At 45.2% G+C, this 20,201-nt stretch overlaps 1 protein-coding gene across 1 annotated transcript; it reads right to left on the minus strand.

Moving 5' to 3' along the window:
- Window positions 1–583: 583 nt before the first annotated feature.
- On the minus strand, window positions 584–19,024 carry LOC135211224 (UPF0488 protein CG14286-like). Its single transcript, XM_064244481.1, has 3 exons — window positions 18,806–19,024; window positions 1,226–1,360; window positions 584–1,023 (listed from the first exon to the last, which is right to left on the minus strand). The coding sequence occupies exons 1-3, from the start codon at window positions 19,020–19,022 to the stop codon at window positions 791–793; spliced, it is 585 nt and encodes a 194-aa protein (XP_064100551.1). The 5' UTR covers window positions 19,023–19,024; the 3' UTR covers window positions 584–790.
- Window positions 19,025–20,201: the final 1,177 nt, after the last annotated feature.

A 20,201-nucleotide genomic window follows, 5' to 3' on the forward strand; every position in this document is an offset into this window, starting at 1 on the left:
CCAAAAACAGCGTATGCCAAGCCAAACAGAGCGAATATGTCACCAAAAAGGTCCAAATTAATCTCCAGGCAAGCGAGAATCGAAAGGTCTATCGAGAGGAAACCACAACAGTTGTTGTCGTTCCCGGCGACAGAGAAAATCTGACAGGAAAGTGGGATTGGTTCGTACACCCGCCACCCAGCGGCAGGTAAGGTAGACCACCTGACCTACCTGTCGCGTGTGCCACGAGATTTGAAATTCTGTCGGGAACGTCAGAGACTATAGCTAAGTATATATCTGACAGGAAAGTTCATGTACAAAATCTTATTATGAAAAAGTATATTTTGTCACTCAACCATCTTCATACTTGCTCCTTTGTATCTAACCCCTTTTATGCAACATATGTACATCAATTCCTCTTCTAACTATAGTATCTTCACCTGCTTACTCCAACCATTGGAATTAAATTTGTATCTGCCTTCACTGCATTTGCCTCTTTGTATTTCAGTCTTTGTTATGTAGTACTCATATTTCTTTATGGATAATGACTCTTTTTCATCTTTTTTTCCACATGCACCACAGGTGTAAATTAATGTAAATCATACAACTTTTAAACCTTTATTTTTTATTATTACATTCATAAAATTCCGAAATTCTGTCTTATATCAAGTTTTACATAAAATTCAATGAACATCAGAGAACAGATAAAATAATGACAGTATTAGAAATAGATTATACAAATAAGTACAAATAGTTCTTGAAATAACAGTAACCTTTTGCAAGAAAAAATAGAAGCCTCATGGTATTTACATTAATCAGGAACAGAAAAATTAAACCTAAATGTTTTTCCACTTTCACTATTAAAACCTAAAGGATTTGATACCAACTTAGTTTCTTTCGAAGCACTGCATTGGTTTTCATTGGAAATAATTACATCTGTCTCGGAGCTCTCAACTTTAACAGTCAAGTCATTGTCTGATTTCACTTTCTGTCTTAAACATTTTGACTTCTTAGAAGCATCAGATGCTTTCAGAGATGGTGGAGCTGAAAAAAACATACACGTGTTATACTTTCATATCATAGATTACTTTTATAGATACATGCATTAAAAATAAAATACAGATCAATTATACTGTTCACCTTCTTGACAAATAAACTTCAATTTTTTTTACAAAATATATATGTCCATAATATTCACAAGTAAACAAAAGCATCAGATTATTTAGATATGAATCCCAAGTCTTACCCATTTTGATTTTCTTCTCTTCATCGGCCATTTTCTTGCGATAGTCTCCAAATAATGACCTCATAAGCTGTCGCTTCTTGATCAATGGTGCTTTCGTTCCAGAGAGAATTTTGTAGGACTTAAGAAGATCTTCAGCTGTAAAATTATTACCAAAAATAAGCAATAAGTGATGAGCAGGATACAAAGAATGTACTAAATGTAAAATCTAAATACTATACATATGATTATAATATTAATTATATATATCAATAGATATATATATATATATATATATATATATATATATATATATATATATATATATATATATATAATATATAATATATATGAAAAAACAGTAAAATTAAGTATAAATATCAGGTTACACAAAAGTGAATACTACAGCTTACTTCAAAATCAACCTGACCAGACTAATATTTGCAAACCAGTTAGTTCTAGAAACAGAAAAATGTTACATCTTACCAAAAGACCAAAACATAAAAGGACTGAAAAACAAACTTGGACTTAATGTAGAATGAAGTCACTTCCTCTACAATTTAAATGTAATATGTATAAAGGGCCATGGTTGTAATTCCTTTGTATAAAAAAGCTAGTGAAATCCACTTTTGATTCACAGAGGAATTCATTAAATATCACAACTTTTGAAAGTAAACTGTATTTTTCCAAACTACACAAATCTCTGGTCCTTTACAATGGGAATTACTTACGGTGAAGCTCGAACAGGGCAATTAAAACTCTTGAACAAGGTGGTTAGGCAGTACTAACTACTGTCCGCTTGCCTGGATGTAAACATTCCACATTGCCTTTCAGCCTAGGTTTCAGATTGAGGGGTGGCATGAGGTGAGCATTAGTGTAAAGACTTCAGGTTTGTATACAGTGGACCCGCCGTATTCATGGGGGTTAGGAACCACAACCATCTGCATTTACCGAAAATCTGTGATATATTGGAACACCTTTAAAAACACTTATAACTTTGTATTTTAATAGCTGGAACATCAAATACCCCTCTAAAAACATTTAAAACTGTCTATTTTTAAGTTTTTTTTTGTGACTACATTTATGATAAAAAAATGTAGTCACAAAATAACTCGAAAACACAGTAACCAAGGAATTTGCTTCAGTGAAAAAGTCTGTGAATTACTGAATTTTCCATGATTCATTGAAAAAATGTGTCAGAAGAAAATCCACGAATTACTGAATCCGAGATTGCCGAACTGCGAATAAGCAGAGGTCCACTGTAGTGAGGAAAAATATACAAAACCTTGGTTCTTTATAATAGGAAGACTTACTTATTGGAGGGAAGAATCTGAGTGAGTCTCTAGAACTGACAGGAGTTCAGCACACCTGAGGTACTCCTGGTCGAAAGAGTGAGGAGGAGTGCCCTGTCTCTGACAAACTGATCAGAGTATATAAGAAATGTGAGATCAAGAGTCAGACTTCTGGGCATTTCCGAAATGTCAGACTTCTGGGCATTTCCGAAATGAGTAAGGAATCGTAACTCATATGAAAAAGGCTGGGAAGAATATTAAGAATCAGAGGCATTAGGAACAGAACCAAGAAGGGTTTACCTTATTGCCAGTCTCCTTCTTGCACTTGCTAGAGGAAGGATCGGGATTGCTTCTTTGATTCTGACAAGAAAAACAGAAAGGAAGCCGAATGTGTAAAATTACCATTTCAGGCGCCAGTCCAGCAAGCGTGGGTTCAAGTCCTATTCTCGACCCAAAGAAAGAGAAACAGAAGGAGGAGGAGAGGCCAGTCATTCTTGAATCCTTCTTACCTCCAGAACCGAGCACACCTTAGGCAAGATGCAACTTGTCATCTTGAAGGAGCTGGGTAAGAAAATGATATTGTTAGTATACAATAAAGTTTTGTACATACTTACCTGGCAGATATATACGATTGATGGCCCGCCCAGCCTACCCTCAGGAGACAGGTGGAAGAAAATAATCTGACAAGAAAGGGGGACTGGTTCTTACATCCGCCACCCAGCGGCGGGTAAGGTAGATCACCTGACCTACCTGTAGCGTGTGCCGCGAGTTTTGAATTTTCTGTCGTGACGTCAGAGACCTAAGCTAAGCTAAGTATATATCTGCCAGGTAAGTATGTACAAAACTTTATTGTATACTAACAATATCATTTTTGTACATGAACTTCCCTGCCAGATATATACTTAGCTGATTGACACCCTTGGTGGAGGGAAAGAGACACATACTCACCTAGAAAGTGGGGACAACACATGTTAAAGGAATAAAAAATATAAACCTCTGGTTCTTACCTGATTTAGGTAGAAGACTTCATAGTTACTGTCTATTAGTCTGCGTTGCCTAAAGAGTCTCAGCGAGGGCGTGACCTATGGCTGAAGAACTCTTTGGGTCTACCAATGGGAACTGAGTCCACTTACTTGGCAGAATCCAAGCAGGGTCTGGTCAATGGGGATCAACCCGCTTACATGCCAGAGCCTATCACTACCAATTGCAAGGAGCCTCAAGCACAACCGATCACCTAACCAAAAACTAATATTAGTATACGAAAGAAGGAGCTGCCTCCTGCAACCTCCTTCGTACAACCAAAAACTCAAAATTAAAACTAACAGGGAAAAAGATTAAAAAGGATGTGTTTCAGCTCCCTGCCCCAGCACTGGAAATCCGCCGATACGTAAGGGCCTAGCCCAAAACACTTTTGTTCATTACGTAATCGATACGTCTTTTAGGTAGTGATTGGAGAAGACTGATTCACACCTCCAAAAAGTGGCCTTCATGAGGTTTGCAATGACATATTCTTCTTGAAGCCAAAGACGTCGCGATGGCCCGTACTTCGTGTGCCTTGACTTTCAGAAGACTAAACTGTTGCTGATTGCAAGAAGTGTGGGCTTCTCTAATAACATTCCTGATAAAGAATGAGAGGGCATTTTTAGATAAGGGCCTACTGGGGTCCCTTACAGAGCACCAGAGATTGCTCTCATTAGCAGCAAGTCTTCTCTTCCTCTGAAGATAAAATTTCAGGCTTCTCACCGGGCAAAGAGATCTCTCCTCTTCTGTCCCAACTAAGGAGGATAAGCTTTTAATTTCGAAGCTCCTGGGCCACGGTGAAGAAGGGTTTTCATTTTTGGCTAGGAAAGCCGAAAGAAAAGAGCAAACCGCGGAGCCTCCTTGGAAACCTACGTCACCTTCTAGAGCCTGCAGCTCGCTGACCCTCTTCGCTGAAGCTAACGCACAGAGAAAAAGAGTCTTCATCGAAAGGTCTCTGAACGAAGCTGTAGGGGGAGGTTCGAACCTTGAGGACCTCAGGAAGAGCAGCACGACATCTAGATTCCAGCTAGGAACTAAGGAGGAGGTTCTTTTAACCGTCTCAAAAGATCTGATTAAATCATGGAGGTCCTTGTCTTCGGATATGTTTAATCCTCTATGACGAAAAACTGAGGAAAGCATGCTCCTGTAGCCCTTGATGGTGGAGACTACTAACCTGCATTTTTCCCTCAGGAAGATAAGGAAATCTGCTATCTGAGTCACAGAGGCACTGGAGGAGGAAACTTTATGAGTCCTGCACCAACGTCGAAAAACATCCCACTTCGACTGGTAGACTCTAGATGTGGAAGGTCTACGTGCATTGGCAATAGCCCTTGCAGACTTTGCCGAAAAGCCTTAGCTCTGACGAGACTCTTGATAGTCGAATCCAGTCAGACTGAGAGCGGGGAGGTTTTTGTGAAACCTGTCGAAGTGGGGCTGTTTGAGCAGATCGACTCTCAGTGGTAGAGATCTTGGAACATCCACCAGCCATTCCAGTACCTCTGTGAACCAGTCGTGGGCGGGCCAGAACGGAGCTATCAAAGTCATCTTGCTCCTCTGAAGCTGCGAACTTCCTTAACGTTTCCCCTAGAATCTTGAAAGGCGGGAACGCATAAAGATCCAGGTTTTTCCAATCCATCAGGAATGCATCTATTGCCACTGCTCTTGGGTCCGCAATAGGGGAGCAGTATAGATCTATCCTCGCATTCCTGGAGGTCGCAAAGAGATCGAGATGGGGCCTGCCCCACGTCCTCCACAGCTCCTGGCATACGTCCGCGTGCAGAGTCCACTCTGAGGGAAGGACTTGATTCCTTCTGCTTAGCAGATCCGCTCTGACATTTCTTTCTCCCTGTACGAACCTGGTGAGAAGACTTATCTTCCTTTCCTCTGACCACAGGAGGAGCGATCTCGCTGTCTCGTACAGGGAGAAAGAGTGAGTCCCCCCGTTTCCGAATGTAAGCCAGGGCTGTGGTGTTGTCCGAGTTGATCTGAACTGATTTTCCCTTTACGAGGGGTTCGAAGGTCTTGAGAGCTAAGCAAATTGCTGTTAGCTCTTTCTTGTTGATGTGCCAGGACACCTGATCCCCCATCCAGGTGCCTGACACTTCTCTCGACCCAAGAGTAGCTCCCCAACCTATGTCCGAAGCGTCTGCATATAACACTAGGCTGGGGTTCTGAACCTGCAAGGAAAGGCCTTCCTTGAACAGTAGAGGGTCTAGCCACCAACGTAGATCCTCCTTTATCTCTTGCGAAATCTTGAACGCAAAGTCCAGACCTTGAGATCTTCGATTCCAGTTCCTCGTCAGGAAGAACTGTAGGGGTCTGAGGTGCAACCTTCCTAGAGAAACGAATTGCTCCAGCGAGGAGAGTGTCCCCAACAGACTCATCCACTCCCTCGCTGTACATACATCTTTCTCTAGAAAGATTGCTACCTTCTCCGAACCTCGGGTTATCCTCTCTGGGGACGGATACGCCCGAAAAACCTGAGAAGCCATCAGAATCCCCAGATAGATACGCTCTTGACTGGGGATTAGCTGTGACTTCTCGAAATTCACTAGCAAACCCAGAGAAGCTGCTAGATTCAATGTCAATCGTAAGTCCTCCAGACATTTCTCCTTGGATTTGGCCCTGATAAGCCAATCGTCCAAGTAGAGGGAAATCCTCACTCCCTCGAGATGAAGCCACTGAGCAATGTTCTTCATCAGCCCTGTGAATACTTGGGGGGCCGTGGAAAGGCCGAAGCATAGGGCCCTGAACTGAAAAACGTTCCCTCCCCACATGGAATCTGAGAATTTGCGAGAAGAAGGATGGATCGGCACATGGAAGTAAGCGTCCTGAAGGTCCAGTGACACCATCCAATCCCCAGGACGAAGAGCTGCTAAGACTGATGAAGTCGTCTCCATAGCGAACTTCCTCTTCTTCACAAAGACATTCAGGGCGCTCACGTCCAGAACCGGCCTCCATCCTCCTGAGTTCTTGGGAACTAGGAACAGACGGTTGTAGAAACCCGCGGAAAGAGGGTCCTGAACCATCTCTATTGCCTCTTTCTCTAACATCAGCTCTACTGCTAGAGCGAGGGCTTGATTCATTAGTGGGTCTTTGTATTTGGCCATCAGTTCCCTTGGAGTGGTGGTCAAAGGTGGTCTCGAGATAAAGGGAATGAGGTATCCTCTTGATGATAGCGAGGACCAGTTGTCCGCCCCTTTCGTGCCCAGACATCTGCAAAGTTCAGAAAGTCTGGCACCCACAGTTGTCTGGGAGGACACACGAACTACTCTTGGCCCTAATAGAACCGAGAGAAGGTCCTTCCTCTTCTAGGTGGTCTCGAACCTCTGGAGGAAGAAGAGCGAGACGAAGGGCCTCCTCTCGAAAGGGTTCTTGCCTACTCTGAGTCTCCTTCTTCGTCTTCTGTTGGAACGAAGGTTTCGGGATTCTAGCAGAGCGAGCCAGCATATCCTGCGTCGCTTTTGCTGACAACGAGCTGGAGATATCATTGATTATCTTCTTCGGGAAGAGTTGCGGAGAAAGTTGTGAATACAACAAGGAAGCTCTCTGTGCGTGAGAAACCGCCTTGGTAAGAAAAGAGCAGAAAACGGCCCTCTTCTTTACTACTCCTGCACCAAAAAGTGAAGCAATCTCCCCGGAACCGTCTCTCACTGCCTTGTCCATACAAGACAGAACTGCGTGAAGGTCTTCAGGTGAAAGAGTGTCTTGCTCTTGAGTCCTCTTAGCCAAGACTCCAAGGGTCCAGTCAAGAAAGTTAAAAACTTCTAAGACTCGGAACATTCCCTTCAGAAGGTGATCCAACTCGCTCATACCCCACGTCGTCTTCGCAGAATTCAGCGCCGAGCGACGTGCGGAATCAACCAACGAAGAGAAGTCCAAGTCTGCTGAAGAGGGAAGAGTCAGACCCAAGGGCTCTCCTGACTCGTACCAGAACCCCATCTTACCCGTCAGTTTGGACGGGGGAAAAGAAAAAACGGTCTTGCCTTTCTCTTCTTTTGATACCAACCAGTCGTCAAAGTTCTTAAGAGCCTTCTTCATCGACACTGTCGGCTTCATCTTAACGACTGAAGACTTCTTAGCCGTATTGGTCGTTGAAAATAAGGACGTAGGAGACGGAGGAGCAACGGCCGAAAGAGACTCCCCAAAATCTTGCAAGAGGAGGTCGGTCAGTCTCTTATATGAAGAAACCGAAGCATCCTTGGGCAAATCTTCCTCAGAATCCCCAATAAATTCTTCCGAAGAATGACGTTAGAAGTTCTACTGCCCAGAGGAGAGCTAATCCTTGGAGAGCCGCCTACGTTCAGGAGCGCCACCTGGAGAAAATCCACTGGGAGAGCGCTTACATGGGGAGCGCCTACAAAGGGAGCACCTACTAGGAGAACTCCTACCAGAAGAGCGCCTACTTGGAGAGCGCCTACCAGGAGAGCGCCTACTTGGAGAGCGCCTCCTAGGAGAGCGCCTACTTGGGGAGCGCCTGCTAGGAGAGCGCCTACTTGGGGAGCGCCTACTAGGAGAGCGCCTACTAGTGGAAGCTCGCCTGTCGGAAACAAAATCTATATCCACAGAAGAGCGTCTGGATAAGGGAGAGCGCCTATCAGGCTCTCTGCGCCTGCCAGGCTCTTGGCGCCTGCCATCCTCAATACGCCTGCCAGGCTCTTGGTGCCTATCAGGCTCAAAACCCCTACCAGGCTCTTGACGCCTGCCACGGGGAGAGAAAACATCCACAGAGGATTCCCTGTCAGAAGCGCGGCGCTTACAAGGCTCTGAGCGCCTATCCAATCGGGAGTGATCCAACGGAGAAGAATGCTTCCATTGCCGCCTACAAGGCTCTTGGCGCCTACTAGGCTCTTGGCGCCTACTAGGCTCCGAGCGTCCTGTCAAAAGGAGAGTGGCCACCAGGCGAAGAACTCTTCCTTCGCTCCTGACGAAAATGAGGCTCTTGACGTCTGTCAAGCTCTTGACGCCTAACTGAAGAGGAGCGGAAATCCTGAGGAGAGAGGAGAGCCTACTCGGAGAATGATCCCGAGCTTCAGCCTGCACTTCTGACTTCCTGCTACAAGGCTCAAAAACTTCTCTAGCCAGAGGAGATCTAGCCGAAGGAACGTTCTTAGACTTCTTCACCGGAAGTGAGGCGTCCTTCCGACGATGAGAAGTCCCGGCAATAGACTCCGCTAAAGCCGCAATTTGCGCCTGCAGACCCGCCAAGATATGCGCAGGAGACCTCTTAAACTCTTCTACAGGAGACGAAGTCCGAGATCGAACAGGAGAAGCGTAAACAGACGAAATCTTGGCTCTCTTGCGTTCCACTTCTGGTTCTTCCGCGAAGGATTCGGGGCTGGAAGGAAGGGCGCAAGGCGCTTTCCAGGGCCTCTTGAGAGGGCGAGACGACTCCGAGGCGCTCCATCTACGCTTAGGAGAAGGCGACGAAGATGACGAAAAGCACTGGCGCAATAAATCCTTCTTGGATCGATCCAAGGCAGCCTGGGAATGAGCAACAGGGTCTGCCGAGGGGACGCCTGACCGGTGGGGGTTCTCCCTAACCTTCCTGCGGCTTTCGACTTTCCTCCTCCACTGGGTCTGGGAGTCTGGAAGAGGCCTAGGCCTGGAAGCGTTAGTGAGCCGGTCAGACGCACCCTCCACTGCACTAGGGGCACTGCACTGATCACTTGCACTATCATCACTCTTACCTTGACGAGAGCGAGCGAGGCTCTCCTTACTCCTGATCGAGGCTCTCCCGGAAGCAACTTCCGAAAACGAATCTTCGGGTTCAAAGCTGGGCGCAGGGGCTGAAACCGGAGAAGGAACTACTTCTACTACAGGATTCTCAGCGTCAACTTCACTCACCCTCGATCTACTAGAGCTCCTTGAAGAAGCCTTGCGCGCCCTATCCTTCTCTAACTTTCTCACATAAGAAGAAAGAGCCTTCCAACCATCCTCATCCAAATTCTCACACTCTTTGCAAGGGTTAATAAAAGAGCATTCATTCCCTCTACAAGACGTACATACAGAGTGAGGATCTAATGCAGCTTTGGGAAGCCTAACTTTACATTCCTTCACTGAACAAACCCTAAATAAACTAGGTTTCTTAACTTCAGAATCATCCATGATTATATATTCTAAGAGAAATCCAAAAGAAAAATCCAAAAAACAATCCAAAAAGCGTATGCCAAGCCAACAAACAAAGGGTACTTCACCAAAATCCAAATCGTCGGCAACGAGAAAGAATTTAACTATCGTAAGGACTGAACAACAGGTGTTGTCCAGCCGGCGACAGAAAATAATCTGACAAGAAAGGGGGACTGGTTCTTACATCCGCCACCCAGCGGCGGGTAAGGTAGATCACCTGACCTACCTGTAGCGTGTGCGTCGAGTTTTGAATTTTCTGTCGTGACGTCAGAGACCTAAGCTAAGCTAAGTATATATCTGGCAGGGAAGTTCATGTACAAAAACACAACTTGTTAAGCACCCACCACAGGTTCAAGGAAAAAAGGTTCCAAGGACTTGTGGGCAAAGGCCCGATGGTAGAAAGACATAAATGTGGTCCTGTTTAGACCACATCTATCTTCCAGTCCTACATATTCTTCAGAGTGCGAGGAAAGGGCAAGCCACTGGTTGGATACCACCCCAAGGGGAGGAAGAGCCACAGAGAGCCACTGCCTCCTCGGAGAGATGCATTCCCTTAGAAGTTCCATAGATCTTTCAAAGGGGAAACTCTTCCCCGCTTCTCCAGGTGTTCGAATCCTCAGAATCTAGACACCAGGTGGGAATCTCCCAAGCACTGGCGAGCATTCAGTGAGTGCTAGCAGTCGTGTTGGTAGGAAGAGACAGGACACATGAATATCTTGCCCTTTCACTTGTCCTGTTTCTGAACTGGGACTGTGAGAGGTCTCTCTGTCAACAGTTCAGGATGCTCAAACGTTAGAAGCACGAGCACTTGGAACAACTAGCGAATGAGCCCCTGACGCAGCACCTGTCTAGAGGGGAACCTCTGGACTGGTGAAAGGAATGCAAACTGAAGCTTGTGCTTCCACAGCTCCTGAGACACAAAACCCAGGGGCATGTGAATCAGTTCCTGAGCCTGAAGGTTGGGAAGAGCTGACAAAGAGATCCCATTGCCTCCTCGGGAGGAGAGAAACTCTTAAAAATCCTGCAGGGGCCAATCTGATTTCCCTGGACCTCCTCGAGACTCAGAAAGGAAGGGAAGGGCAGTGGCGGATGAAGTTCTGAGGAGCTTCTTCTACAGGATGATGATCAGACATCAGCAGCTGTCGAGTCAAGAATCACAGGTCAGCTGGGGGTAGAAACTATCCAATGATAAGTCGTCAGTACAACAGTAGCAGTCTAACATGTGACACAACAGGGGAACCTGCACGTGTGCGCACACACACAGGGGTCAGTGCCACAGCATGCTGGAGTGTCACAGATACACTACTGAGGGTTAGGATAATCAACATAGTGAGATATCCAACCATATAATGCTTTGTTCTATGACTGCTCACTGTTAACCTGAAGAAAAAAGAAAATATTATGAATAAAACGAGACTCCTCTCGTCCCGAAGGGACCCCTGAGAACAAGTCAGCCAATCGTGAACAAAGGAGATACCTCTCCCGACAAAGAAAACACCGAAAGAAAAGAATACCAGGAGAGAAAAAGTTTTCTCCCGGTAAATTCTCCTACAGCGCCTACCACAAATGTCATATTCAATAACTAACCAACATACTGTTGCGCCTTAATATCAAGAGGCGTGAGGATGTAATACGGGTGTATGTTACGCCCTTGCCACTGACCCCGAGACACCAACACACACTGGAGTAAGGCTGTTGCAAGGCTATCACAAAAAAGGGGTTTGAATATCAAACACAATATATTCAATATATAAAACAATAAAAGAAAAGATCCCACTGGGAAATAGCCTGTTCTAAAGATATGGGAAAGATGACCACAGAAATCTAAGAAAAATGGGTATCTCTCTCTCTCCGTCTTCTCTCTCTCCGCTCTCGTCTCTCATCCTCGTCTCTCAATCTCTCTCTCTCGTTCTCTCTCTCATATTTTGTTTGTTAAAACATGGATATGTTATTGTACAATAAAGTTTTTGTACTACTTACCTGGCAGATATATACTTTTAGCTATAGACTTCCGTCGTCCCCGACAGAAATTCGAATTTCGCGGCACACGTACAGGTAGGTCAGGTGATCTACCGCCCCTGCCGCAGGGTGGCAGGAATAGGAACATTCCCGTTTTCTAATCAAGATTTTTCTCTTCCACTTGTCCTCCTGAGGGGAGGCTGGGTGGGTCCATTTGTTAATCGTAATATATCTGCAAGGTAAGTATGTACAAAACTTTATTGTATCAATAACAATATCATTTTTTGTACATTTCAACTTCCCCTGTCAGATATATACTTAGCTGATTGGCACCCTTGGTGGTGGGTAAGAGACAGCTAACTACTGAAATACTAGATAGGAAGACAACATCGTTGTAGGTAACATATATAAAACCTTGGTTCCTACCTGTTTAGGCTGAAGACTTCATAGCTACTGCTTAGGAGTCTGCTTAGGAGTCTGCTTAGCCTCAAGAGCCTCAGCGAGGATGTGACCTATGGCTAAGAGTTCTTGTGGGTCTGTCAATGGGGTCTTATCCACTTACTCGACAGAGCCTGATGGCATTTGTCAATGGGGTCTTATCCACTTACATGACAACACACCTTGCCTAATGGCATAATCAAGGAGTACAACACCGATCCCGATCACCTGATCCTAACACGAGGGTTAGTAATAAGATTGAAAGTTGTCGTCCCCAACCACCTTTCAAGCAACCCTAAAATCTCAACACCAAATTTTCCTCATTCAAACTAAAACAAAAAAAAAAATTTTAAGGATCAGTCTTATCTCCTTTTCCCAGCATGGTATCCGCTGATACATAAGGACCCAGAGAGAAGCATTTCTCGAATGTCACTCTCACATCTTTTAAGTAATGGGAAGCAAACACCGAGTTGCATCTCCAGTACGTCGCTGCTAAGATATCTTTCATCGACATATTTTTGTTGAAAGATAGCGATGTTGCAACTGCACGTACCTCATGCGCTTTCACCCTTAGCATTTCAAAGGATTCAACTTGGCATTTCATGTGTGCTTCTGTAATCACATTCCTGACAAAAAATGCTAGTGCGTTTTTCGACATGGGTCTCTTAGGGTCCTTCACCGCACACCAGAGACTCTGATTGCAACCCTGCAGTTGCTTCTTCTTTTGAAGATAATATTTTAAATTTCTAACCGGACAGAGACCTTTCTAATTCCCTCCCAACAAGATGAGAAAGTCCTTCAACCTCAAAACTTCTGGGCCAAGGTCTATAAGGGTTCTCGCTTTTAGCTAGAAACAGAGGTTGGAAAGAGACAACTGCAGAGTCTCCTTTAAAACCCACACGTGAGTCTAATGCTTGTAGCTCACTGACTCTCTTGGCAGTTGCGAGAGCCAAGAGAAAAATGCATTTTCTTGTGATGTCCCTCAACGATGCTTGATGAGGGGGCTCGAACTTATCAGATGTGAGGAACTTTAGAACCACATCTAGATTCCTGCTAGGAGGAAGAGAAGATTTGGTCTTGGAGGTCTCAAAGGACCGTATAAGGTCATGAAGATCTTTGTTTTCCTCTATGTTCAGGCCCCTATTCCTGAGTACAGCAGATAGCATGTTTCTGTATCCTTTTATTGAGGAAACTGCCAAATGAGATTCTTCTCTCAGGTATAGAAGAAAATCGGCAATGTCAGTCACAGAGGTATTGGAGTAGGACAGCTTCTTTGACCTACACCATCTACGGAAGACTTCCCACTTCGATTGGTAGATCCGCATGGTAGAGGACCTGCGGGCTCTGGCAATCGCTCTCGCAGCTTTCCGAGAAAAGCCTCTCGCTCTGACAAGTCTTTCGATAGTCGAAAGGCAGTCAGGGAGAGAGCGGGGAGGTTTTTGTGAAACCTCTCGAAGTGGGGTTGTTTGAGCAGATCTGTCCTTTCGGGAAAAGATAACTCTCGTCCCTTCCGAGGACACAAACTTCCTTAACACTTCTCTCAGCAGCTTGAATGGGGGAAAGGCGTAAGCATCTATGCCCGACCAATCCATGAGAAGGGCATCGATCACTATGGCTCTGGGATCCTCCCCTAACGAGCAGAAGTTTTCCATCCTTCTGGAGAGAAACGTGGAAAACAGGTCTATCTGAGGTTTCCCCCAGAGGGACCAAAGTTTCTGGCAGACTTCAGAGTGGAGAGTCCATTCTGTAGGAAGGACCTGGTTCTTCCTGCTTAGTCGGTCTGCTCTTATATTCTTCCCTCCTTGCACAAATCTTGTTAGGAGTATTATGCCCCGTTCCTCTGCCCAGATCAACAGAGCTCTTGCTATCTCATAAAGGGAGAAATAGTGAGTCCCTCCCTGCTTCCTGATGTACGCCAGAGCCGTGGTATTGTCCGAGTTGACCTGGACTACCACACCTCTGACGTCTGCTTCGAAGTGCTTTAGAGCTAAATGGATGGCTAGAAGTTCCTTCGCATTGATGTGCCAGGACACCTGTTCTCTTGTCCAGGTGCCTGACACTTCCTTCGTTCCTAGTGTTGCTCCCCACGCTGTCTCCGAGGCGTCGGAAATCAACACTAGGAGAGGGTTCCGAAGCGACAAGGACACTCCTTCCTTCCTCCTTAGAAGGTTTAACCACCACTGCAAGTGGGACTTGATCTCTGGTTGCAGGGGAAAAGAATCCGCAAGTTCTCCTGCCTTCCGGTTCCACATTTTCTTCAGGTAGAACTGCAGCGGTCTCATGTGCAGCCTCCCCAGAGAAACGAACTGCTCCAGCAACGAAAGGGTGCCCAGGAGACTGAGCCATTCCCTCGCTGAGTTTCGTTCTTTCTCTAGGAAGGCTGAGACTTTTTCCAAGCCTCGAGCAATTCTTTCTTGTGACGGAAACACTCGAAAACCCCGAGAATCCATCTGAATACCCAGATGAACAATGTTCTGGCTGGGGATTATCTGAGACTTCTCGAGGTTCACAAGCAATCCGAGAGATCTTACAAGATCCAGAGTCGTTTCCAGGTTCTCCAAACACTGTTGTTTCAATCTAGCCCTTATGAGCCAATCGTCTAAGTAAAGTGATATGTTCACCCCCTTCAGATGTAGCCATCGTGCTACGTTCCTCATCAGGCCCGTAAACACTTGAGGAGCCATCGAGAGGCCGAAGCACAAAGCCCTGAACTGGAAAATCCTACCCTGTGCCATGAATCGAAGGTATTTCCTCGACACAGGATGCAGGGGAACGTGAAAATACGCGTCCTGCAGGTCGAGGGAGACCATCCAATCTCCTGGACGCAGAGCCGCAAGAACCGAGTTGGAAGTTTCCATAGAGAACTTTGTCTTCTCTACGAAACGGTTCAATGCGCTCACATCCAGCACAGGCCTCCACCCCCCCGAGGCTTTCGGAACTAGAAAAAGTCGATTGTAAAAGCCCTGCACTAGTTCAATGGCCTCCTTTTCCAACATCTGATGTACGAGATGTAACAGGGATTCCCTCTTGGCAGGGTCTTTGTACTTCGCAGACAGCTCTCTTGGGGTTGATGTCAAGGGAGGTCTGTCTCTGAAGGGGATGAGATATCCTTTCTTCACTATTGAAAGAGACCAAGAGTCTGCTTGTCTCATGGCCCATGCCTCTGAAAACTTCAGAAGTCTGGCCCCTACTGGTGTTTGGAGGACTGGAACATCATTTTGTCTTCTTGACTGGTCTAAAAGAAGAAGACCTTCCTCTTTTCTCTGCTCCTCTTTTTCTAGAGGATCGACCCGATGAACTCCCTCGAAGGTTCCGTGACTCCTTCTTCACAGCAGGAACGGCTGGTCTCGTCTTCTTTGCTGATTGTACTAGCAGATCTTGAGTTGCCTTCTCAGTAAGTGAGTGAGAAACATCTCTCACTAGCTGAGAAGGGAAAAGCTGTTTCGAAAGAGGTGCATACAGAAGAGACGACCTCTGAAGAGGCGAGACAGCTTTCGTCAAGAGGGAGCTGAATACAGACCTCTTCTTAAGGATTCCTGCTCCGAAGAAGGATGCCACTTCCCCCGATCCATCTTGGACCGCCTTGTCCATGCAAGCCAATACACTGTGTAGGACTTCGGGGCTTAAGAAGTCAGGGTCCTGTGTCTTCTTGGCCAAAGCCCCAAGGGACCAGTCTAGAAAGTTAAAAACTTCCAAGACATGGAATAATCCCTTGAGGAGATGGTCCATTTCCGACATTCCCCAAGTAGTCCTAGCAGATGCAAGCGAATGTCTTCTCGATGAGTCTACCAGTGTGGAGAAGTCTGCGTCTGCCGAAGCAGGGAGAGCGAGTCCCATTGCTTCTCCTGTTTCCTACCAAATGCCTCTCCTCCCAGAAAGTCTGGAAGGGGGGCAAGTGAAGACAGTTTTTCCCGCTTCCTCCTTAGATTTGAGCCAATTTCCAAATGATTGTAAAGCTCTCTTCATGGAGATGGTTGGCCGCATCTTCAAGAAGGAGGATGATTTAGACGTCCTCGTACTGGTGAACAATGACTGAGAAGGAGGGGCGGCAGGACTCAGAGAATCACCGAATTCTTGCAATAAAAGGGCCGCTAAGGTCTTATAATCTGAGAGACCTGCACCCTTATTAGCTTCCGAATCAGAAATATCTTCCATTTCTTGTCCAGTTATGTTGGGAGAAGAGTGAGCCACCGGAGGAGAGTGCCTCCTTCCGCAAGGTGAAGGGCTTTTAGCAGTACCAGCCCCATCCTGACAAGGATGGGGCTGGTACTGTGCGACATCTAGAGTCCCTGTCAGGTGAAGGCTGATCCTGCAAAACGCTCCTATCCACATCAGAGCCATCCTGACAAGGACGACGGCCGCCTGTGCGACATCTCTCGTCCCTGTCCGGAGAAGGCTGTGCTTGCGAAAAACTTCCCACAGTCCCAGCACCATCCTGACAAGGGCGAAGGCCGCCTGTGCGATATCTTGCGTCCCTGTCAGGCAAAAGCTGCTCCTGTGAAAAGTCATAAAGAGGAGACTCCCGGTTAAACTTTATCTCAATAGCCGATGAAGCTGGAGATCCTGGCGCCTGGCAGGCGCCTCACGCCTGGATGGAGACTCGCGCCTGGCTGGCACCTCGCGCCTGGTTGGCGCTGTCCGTATCGGGCCATATTCATCTGCACTCTGCGAATCTGACACTTCCCGCACGTCCGCCGGACGTGATCTCTTGATTGGAAGGAAACAGTCTTTTCTCCTAGGAGGGTCATTCTTTAGTACTCCTACCAAAGACGAGATTTGCTCTTGCATCTTCATGAGAATCTTCGTCGCTGAATCTTCCTCCTCCTTATCAGAACGAGGGGAAGGAGCTTTAGATGATGAAGGAGATTCCAACCCGAAAGAAGACATTACAGGCTTTCTTGGCTCTCTTTTTCTCAGATGGCAAGTCCTCTAGAAAACGTTCCGGACTCGAGTCCAAAGCAGGAGACTTCCAACTTCTTTTGGTCGGTCTCGATAGATCGTCCGAACTCCACCCACGTTTTGATGACGAATCGGAAGATGAGAAACGCTGTTTTAGGATGCCTTTCCAATGGCTATCCTTGACAGTCCGGGTCGCCACAGATCCTGCCGAGGGGACGCCTGATCGGTGGGGATTCTCCGTAACCTCCGTAATGCTTTCGACATTCCTTCTCCTCTGGGCCTGGGAGCTTGGAAGAGGTCTAGGCCTGGGAGCGAGACAAAGCCGATCAGACGCACCCTCCACTGCACTGGGGACACTTTCCACTGCACTTTGCTTACCTTCTAACGCTTTCATTTTACGTTCCATCCTCATGAGAGCAGCCTTCAAATCTGCAATCTCCGATACTGAATTTCCAGAATCTGATAAAGGAGAAGTTGGTAATGCTGTATGGGAGGAAGCAACAATTACTTGTGAGTTAGGTGCTAAACTACTAACTGGCTCGTTAGAGCAAGACCTACTCAAACTTTTGGAAGAAGCTTCCTAGCTTTATCCCTCTCCAATTTCCTTAAGTAGGAATTAAGAATCTTCCATTCCTCCTCATTCAAATTTACGCATTCATCACACGTGTTAGAGATCGAACATTCATTCTCTCTATACTGCTTGCACACCGATGCTTTCGGTAGCCTCACACTACAACTCTCATTCACACACACTCTAAATGTATAACTAGAGCCAGACATTTCAAGAAAAATTCCAAACCAAACCAAATAACAGTCCACAAAAGCGTATGCCAAGCCAGAGATCCAATACGTCACCAAATAATCAGTCCAGAAGATCAACGGCGATGAAAAAATGAAAGTCAAAGTCAGGAGGAACCAGCAACGATGTTACCGGAACTGGCGACAGAGAAAATCTGACTAGAAAACGGGAATGGTTCCTATTCCTGCCACCCAGCGGCAGGGCGGTAGATCACCTGACCTACCTGTAGCATGTGCCACGAAATTCGAATTTCTGTTGGGGACGACGGAGTCTATAGCTAAGTATATATCTGACAGGGAAGTTGAATGTACAAAAACCCAAGTCTTAGTGAAGGTCAAGACTCTGAAATTAGAATGGAAGGGAAAAGGTTAAACTGAGTAGAAAAATTTACATATCTTGGTTCAACAGGTGATGATGAAAGTTTGGATGTGAAATTAACACACAGTGCAAGCTGGATGGAAAAATTGGAGAAAGATGTCAGGTGTCTTGTGTGACTGCAGAATCAACATGAAAGTTAAAGGTAGAGTTAAAGGTAGAGTGTATAAGACAGTAGTGACACCAGCTTTGATGTATGGAGCAGAAACATGGTTGGTAAAGAGAGTTCAAGAGAAGAAATTGGATGCAGTAGAGATGAAAATGCTCAGGTGGATGTGTGGAATGACAAAAATGGACAGAATCAAGAATGAAAGACTAAAGAGGAACTATACTAGAATGAAAGAATAATAGGAACTATTAAAACTTATAAAACTATCAAAGAAGGCCCAGGAAAGAAGACTGCTGTGGAATGGCTGTGATGAGAAGGTGATGAGAAGGGATGTAACATATGTAGGGAGGAGAGTGATGCAGATGGAAGTGTCTGGTGGGAAAGCCAGAGGAGGACTGAAACGAAGGTGAATGGATGTACATAATTAAAGATCTGCAAGACAAACAATAGTCAGAGGACAGAGGATGATGTGTTTGACCAAGCCAGGTGGAGGAAAGCTGTCAGAAAAATCAACCCCACTTAGAAGTGGGAAAATATGCAGAGAAAGAAGAAGAAAAAGAAGACATAAATCAGTTAGTAATTACCTTCCTTGAGGTTTGATTTCTTTTTCTCCATTGTAGCTTCAAGCTGCTGCAAACACCATCGCAGTTCCAATGGGAACCTTTCTAGGGCATCGTCTGGATTTTCATCTACCTTTTCAGAGCTGACAGATGGATTAGAGTTACTGGGATCCTTTCCTTTCGAGGCATTACTGGTGAATGTTTTTGGCTTTGGAACAGGCCCTTTCTTACCCTGTAACATAAGTCTTCATTTACTGAACAGTATACAAAATATTTGGAAAATTTTGTTGAATTACAAACAAACATTTAAAACTATTTCAATTCCATTCACCATACGCATCATAGGTCTTGGACAAAAAAGTGCCACTCTATAACGACAAAACTAATGGTGGCGGTTGAGTTAGGGATCAGCTACATATCAGTTCCCCATTTTTCTATTCTTACATAGTTTACATTTACACTTTATGTCAGGTTGGGGAGGGTGCTAGTCAGGTAGAACCAGATGTCATTGGCTAGGAAGGTTAGGAAGTATCCATATTATTCCTATGAAACAACTTAATGCTTTATAATTGGATTTGCTACTTTTACAAACTGTGTTTCTGAAGGATTATCTTGTGAGTCACACATTTTTTATGTACACAGTAAATCATTGTACATCTGGAGGCCTGTTTGTTTTTAGCTTTCTCTGATAAAAACTTCCTATGTAGTCACCCCATAATTGTCTTCTATAGAGGTTGGGGAAACAAAAATGACTGACTTGCACCACCAATAATGGTAAAAAATTAACATAGCACAAAAACTAGCAAACAGAAACATATATGGTTCAAGTGTTTGGCAACAAAATAATCGACTTGACCACATATCTACCCGTGGGTAGATAATTTGACTAAATTACTCAACAAACATTTTATTTGCACTATCTGCTTACAAGTTTAAAAGTAACACATATTGAAAAATAGATCAGATTTCACTATTGCTGTTTCTTGTGTAAGCACTGTACGTATATATATCTACAAGTTTAGAAGGAATACCTGAGCAAAAGCAGAAGTCATGACAATCATTGTGAATTAAAACAAGTAACAATTGCACCAAAGTTTTCTTCACAGTGTAAAATGCTGTAAGAAACTCGTTTTGTGCTACAGTATGAAACGCTAAGCCACTATCAGGCAGTACTCAATTGCTCCCCAGACGTGGGCAAATGAAGATGTGCCAGATGCATGATCCACGGCTAACCATAACATTAAGACGACGACACTGTTTATGAGGTGCAAAGCTTTATTCCCTTAATTGTTAACTTTACTCATTATTTAGTTTAACTTTACTTTGTTACTTCAAAAATGATATTGTTATTGTACAATAAAGTTTCATACATACTTACCTGGCAGATATATACGATTGTATGGCCCACCCAGCCTCCCCT

This window comes from Macrobrachium nipponense, chromosome 4 (assembly GCF_015104395.2).
Source record: "Macrobrachium nipponense isolate FS-2020 chromosome 4, ASM1510439v2, whole genome shotgun sequence".
Lineage (NCBI taxonomy): Eukaryota > Metazoa > Arthropoda > Malacostraca > Decapoda > Palaemonidae > Macrobrachium > Macrobrachium nipponense.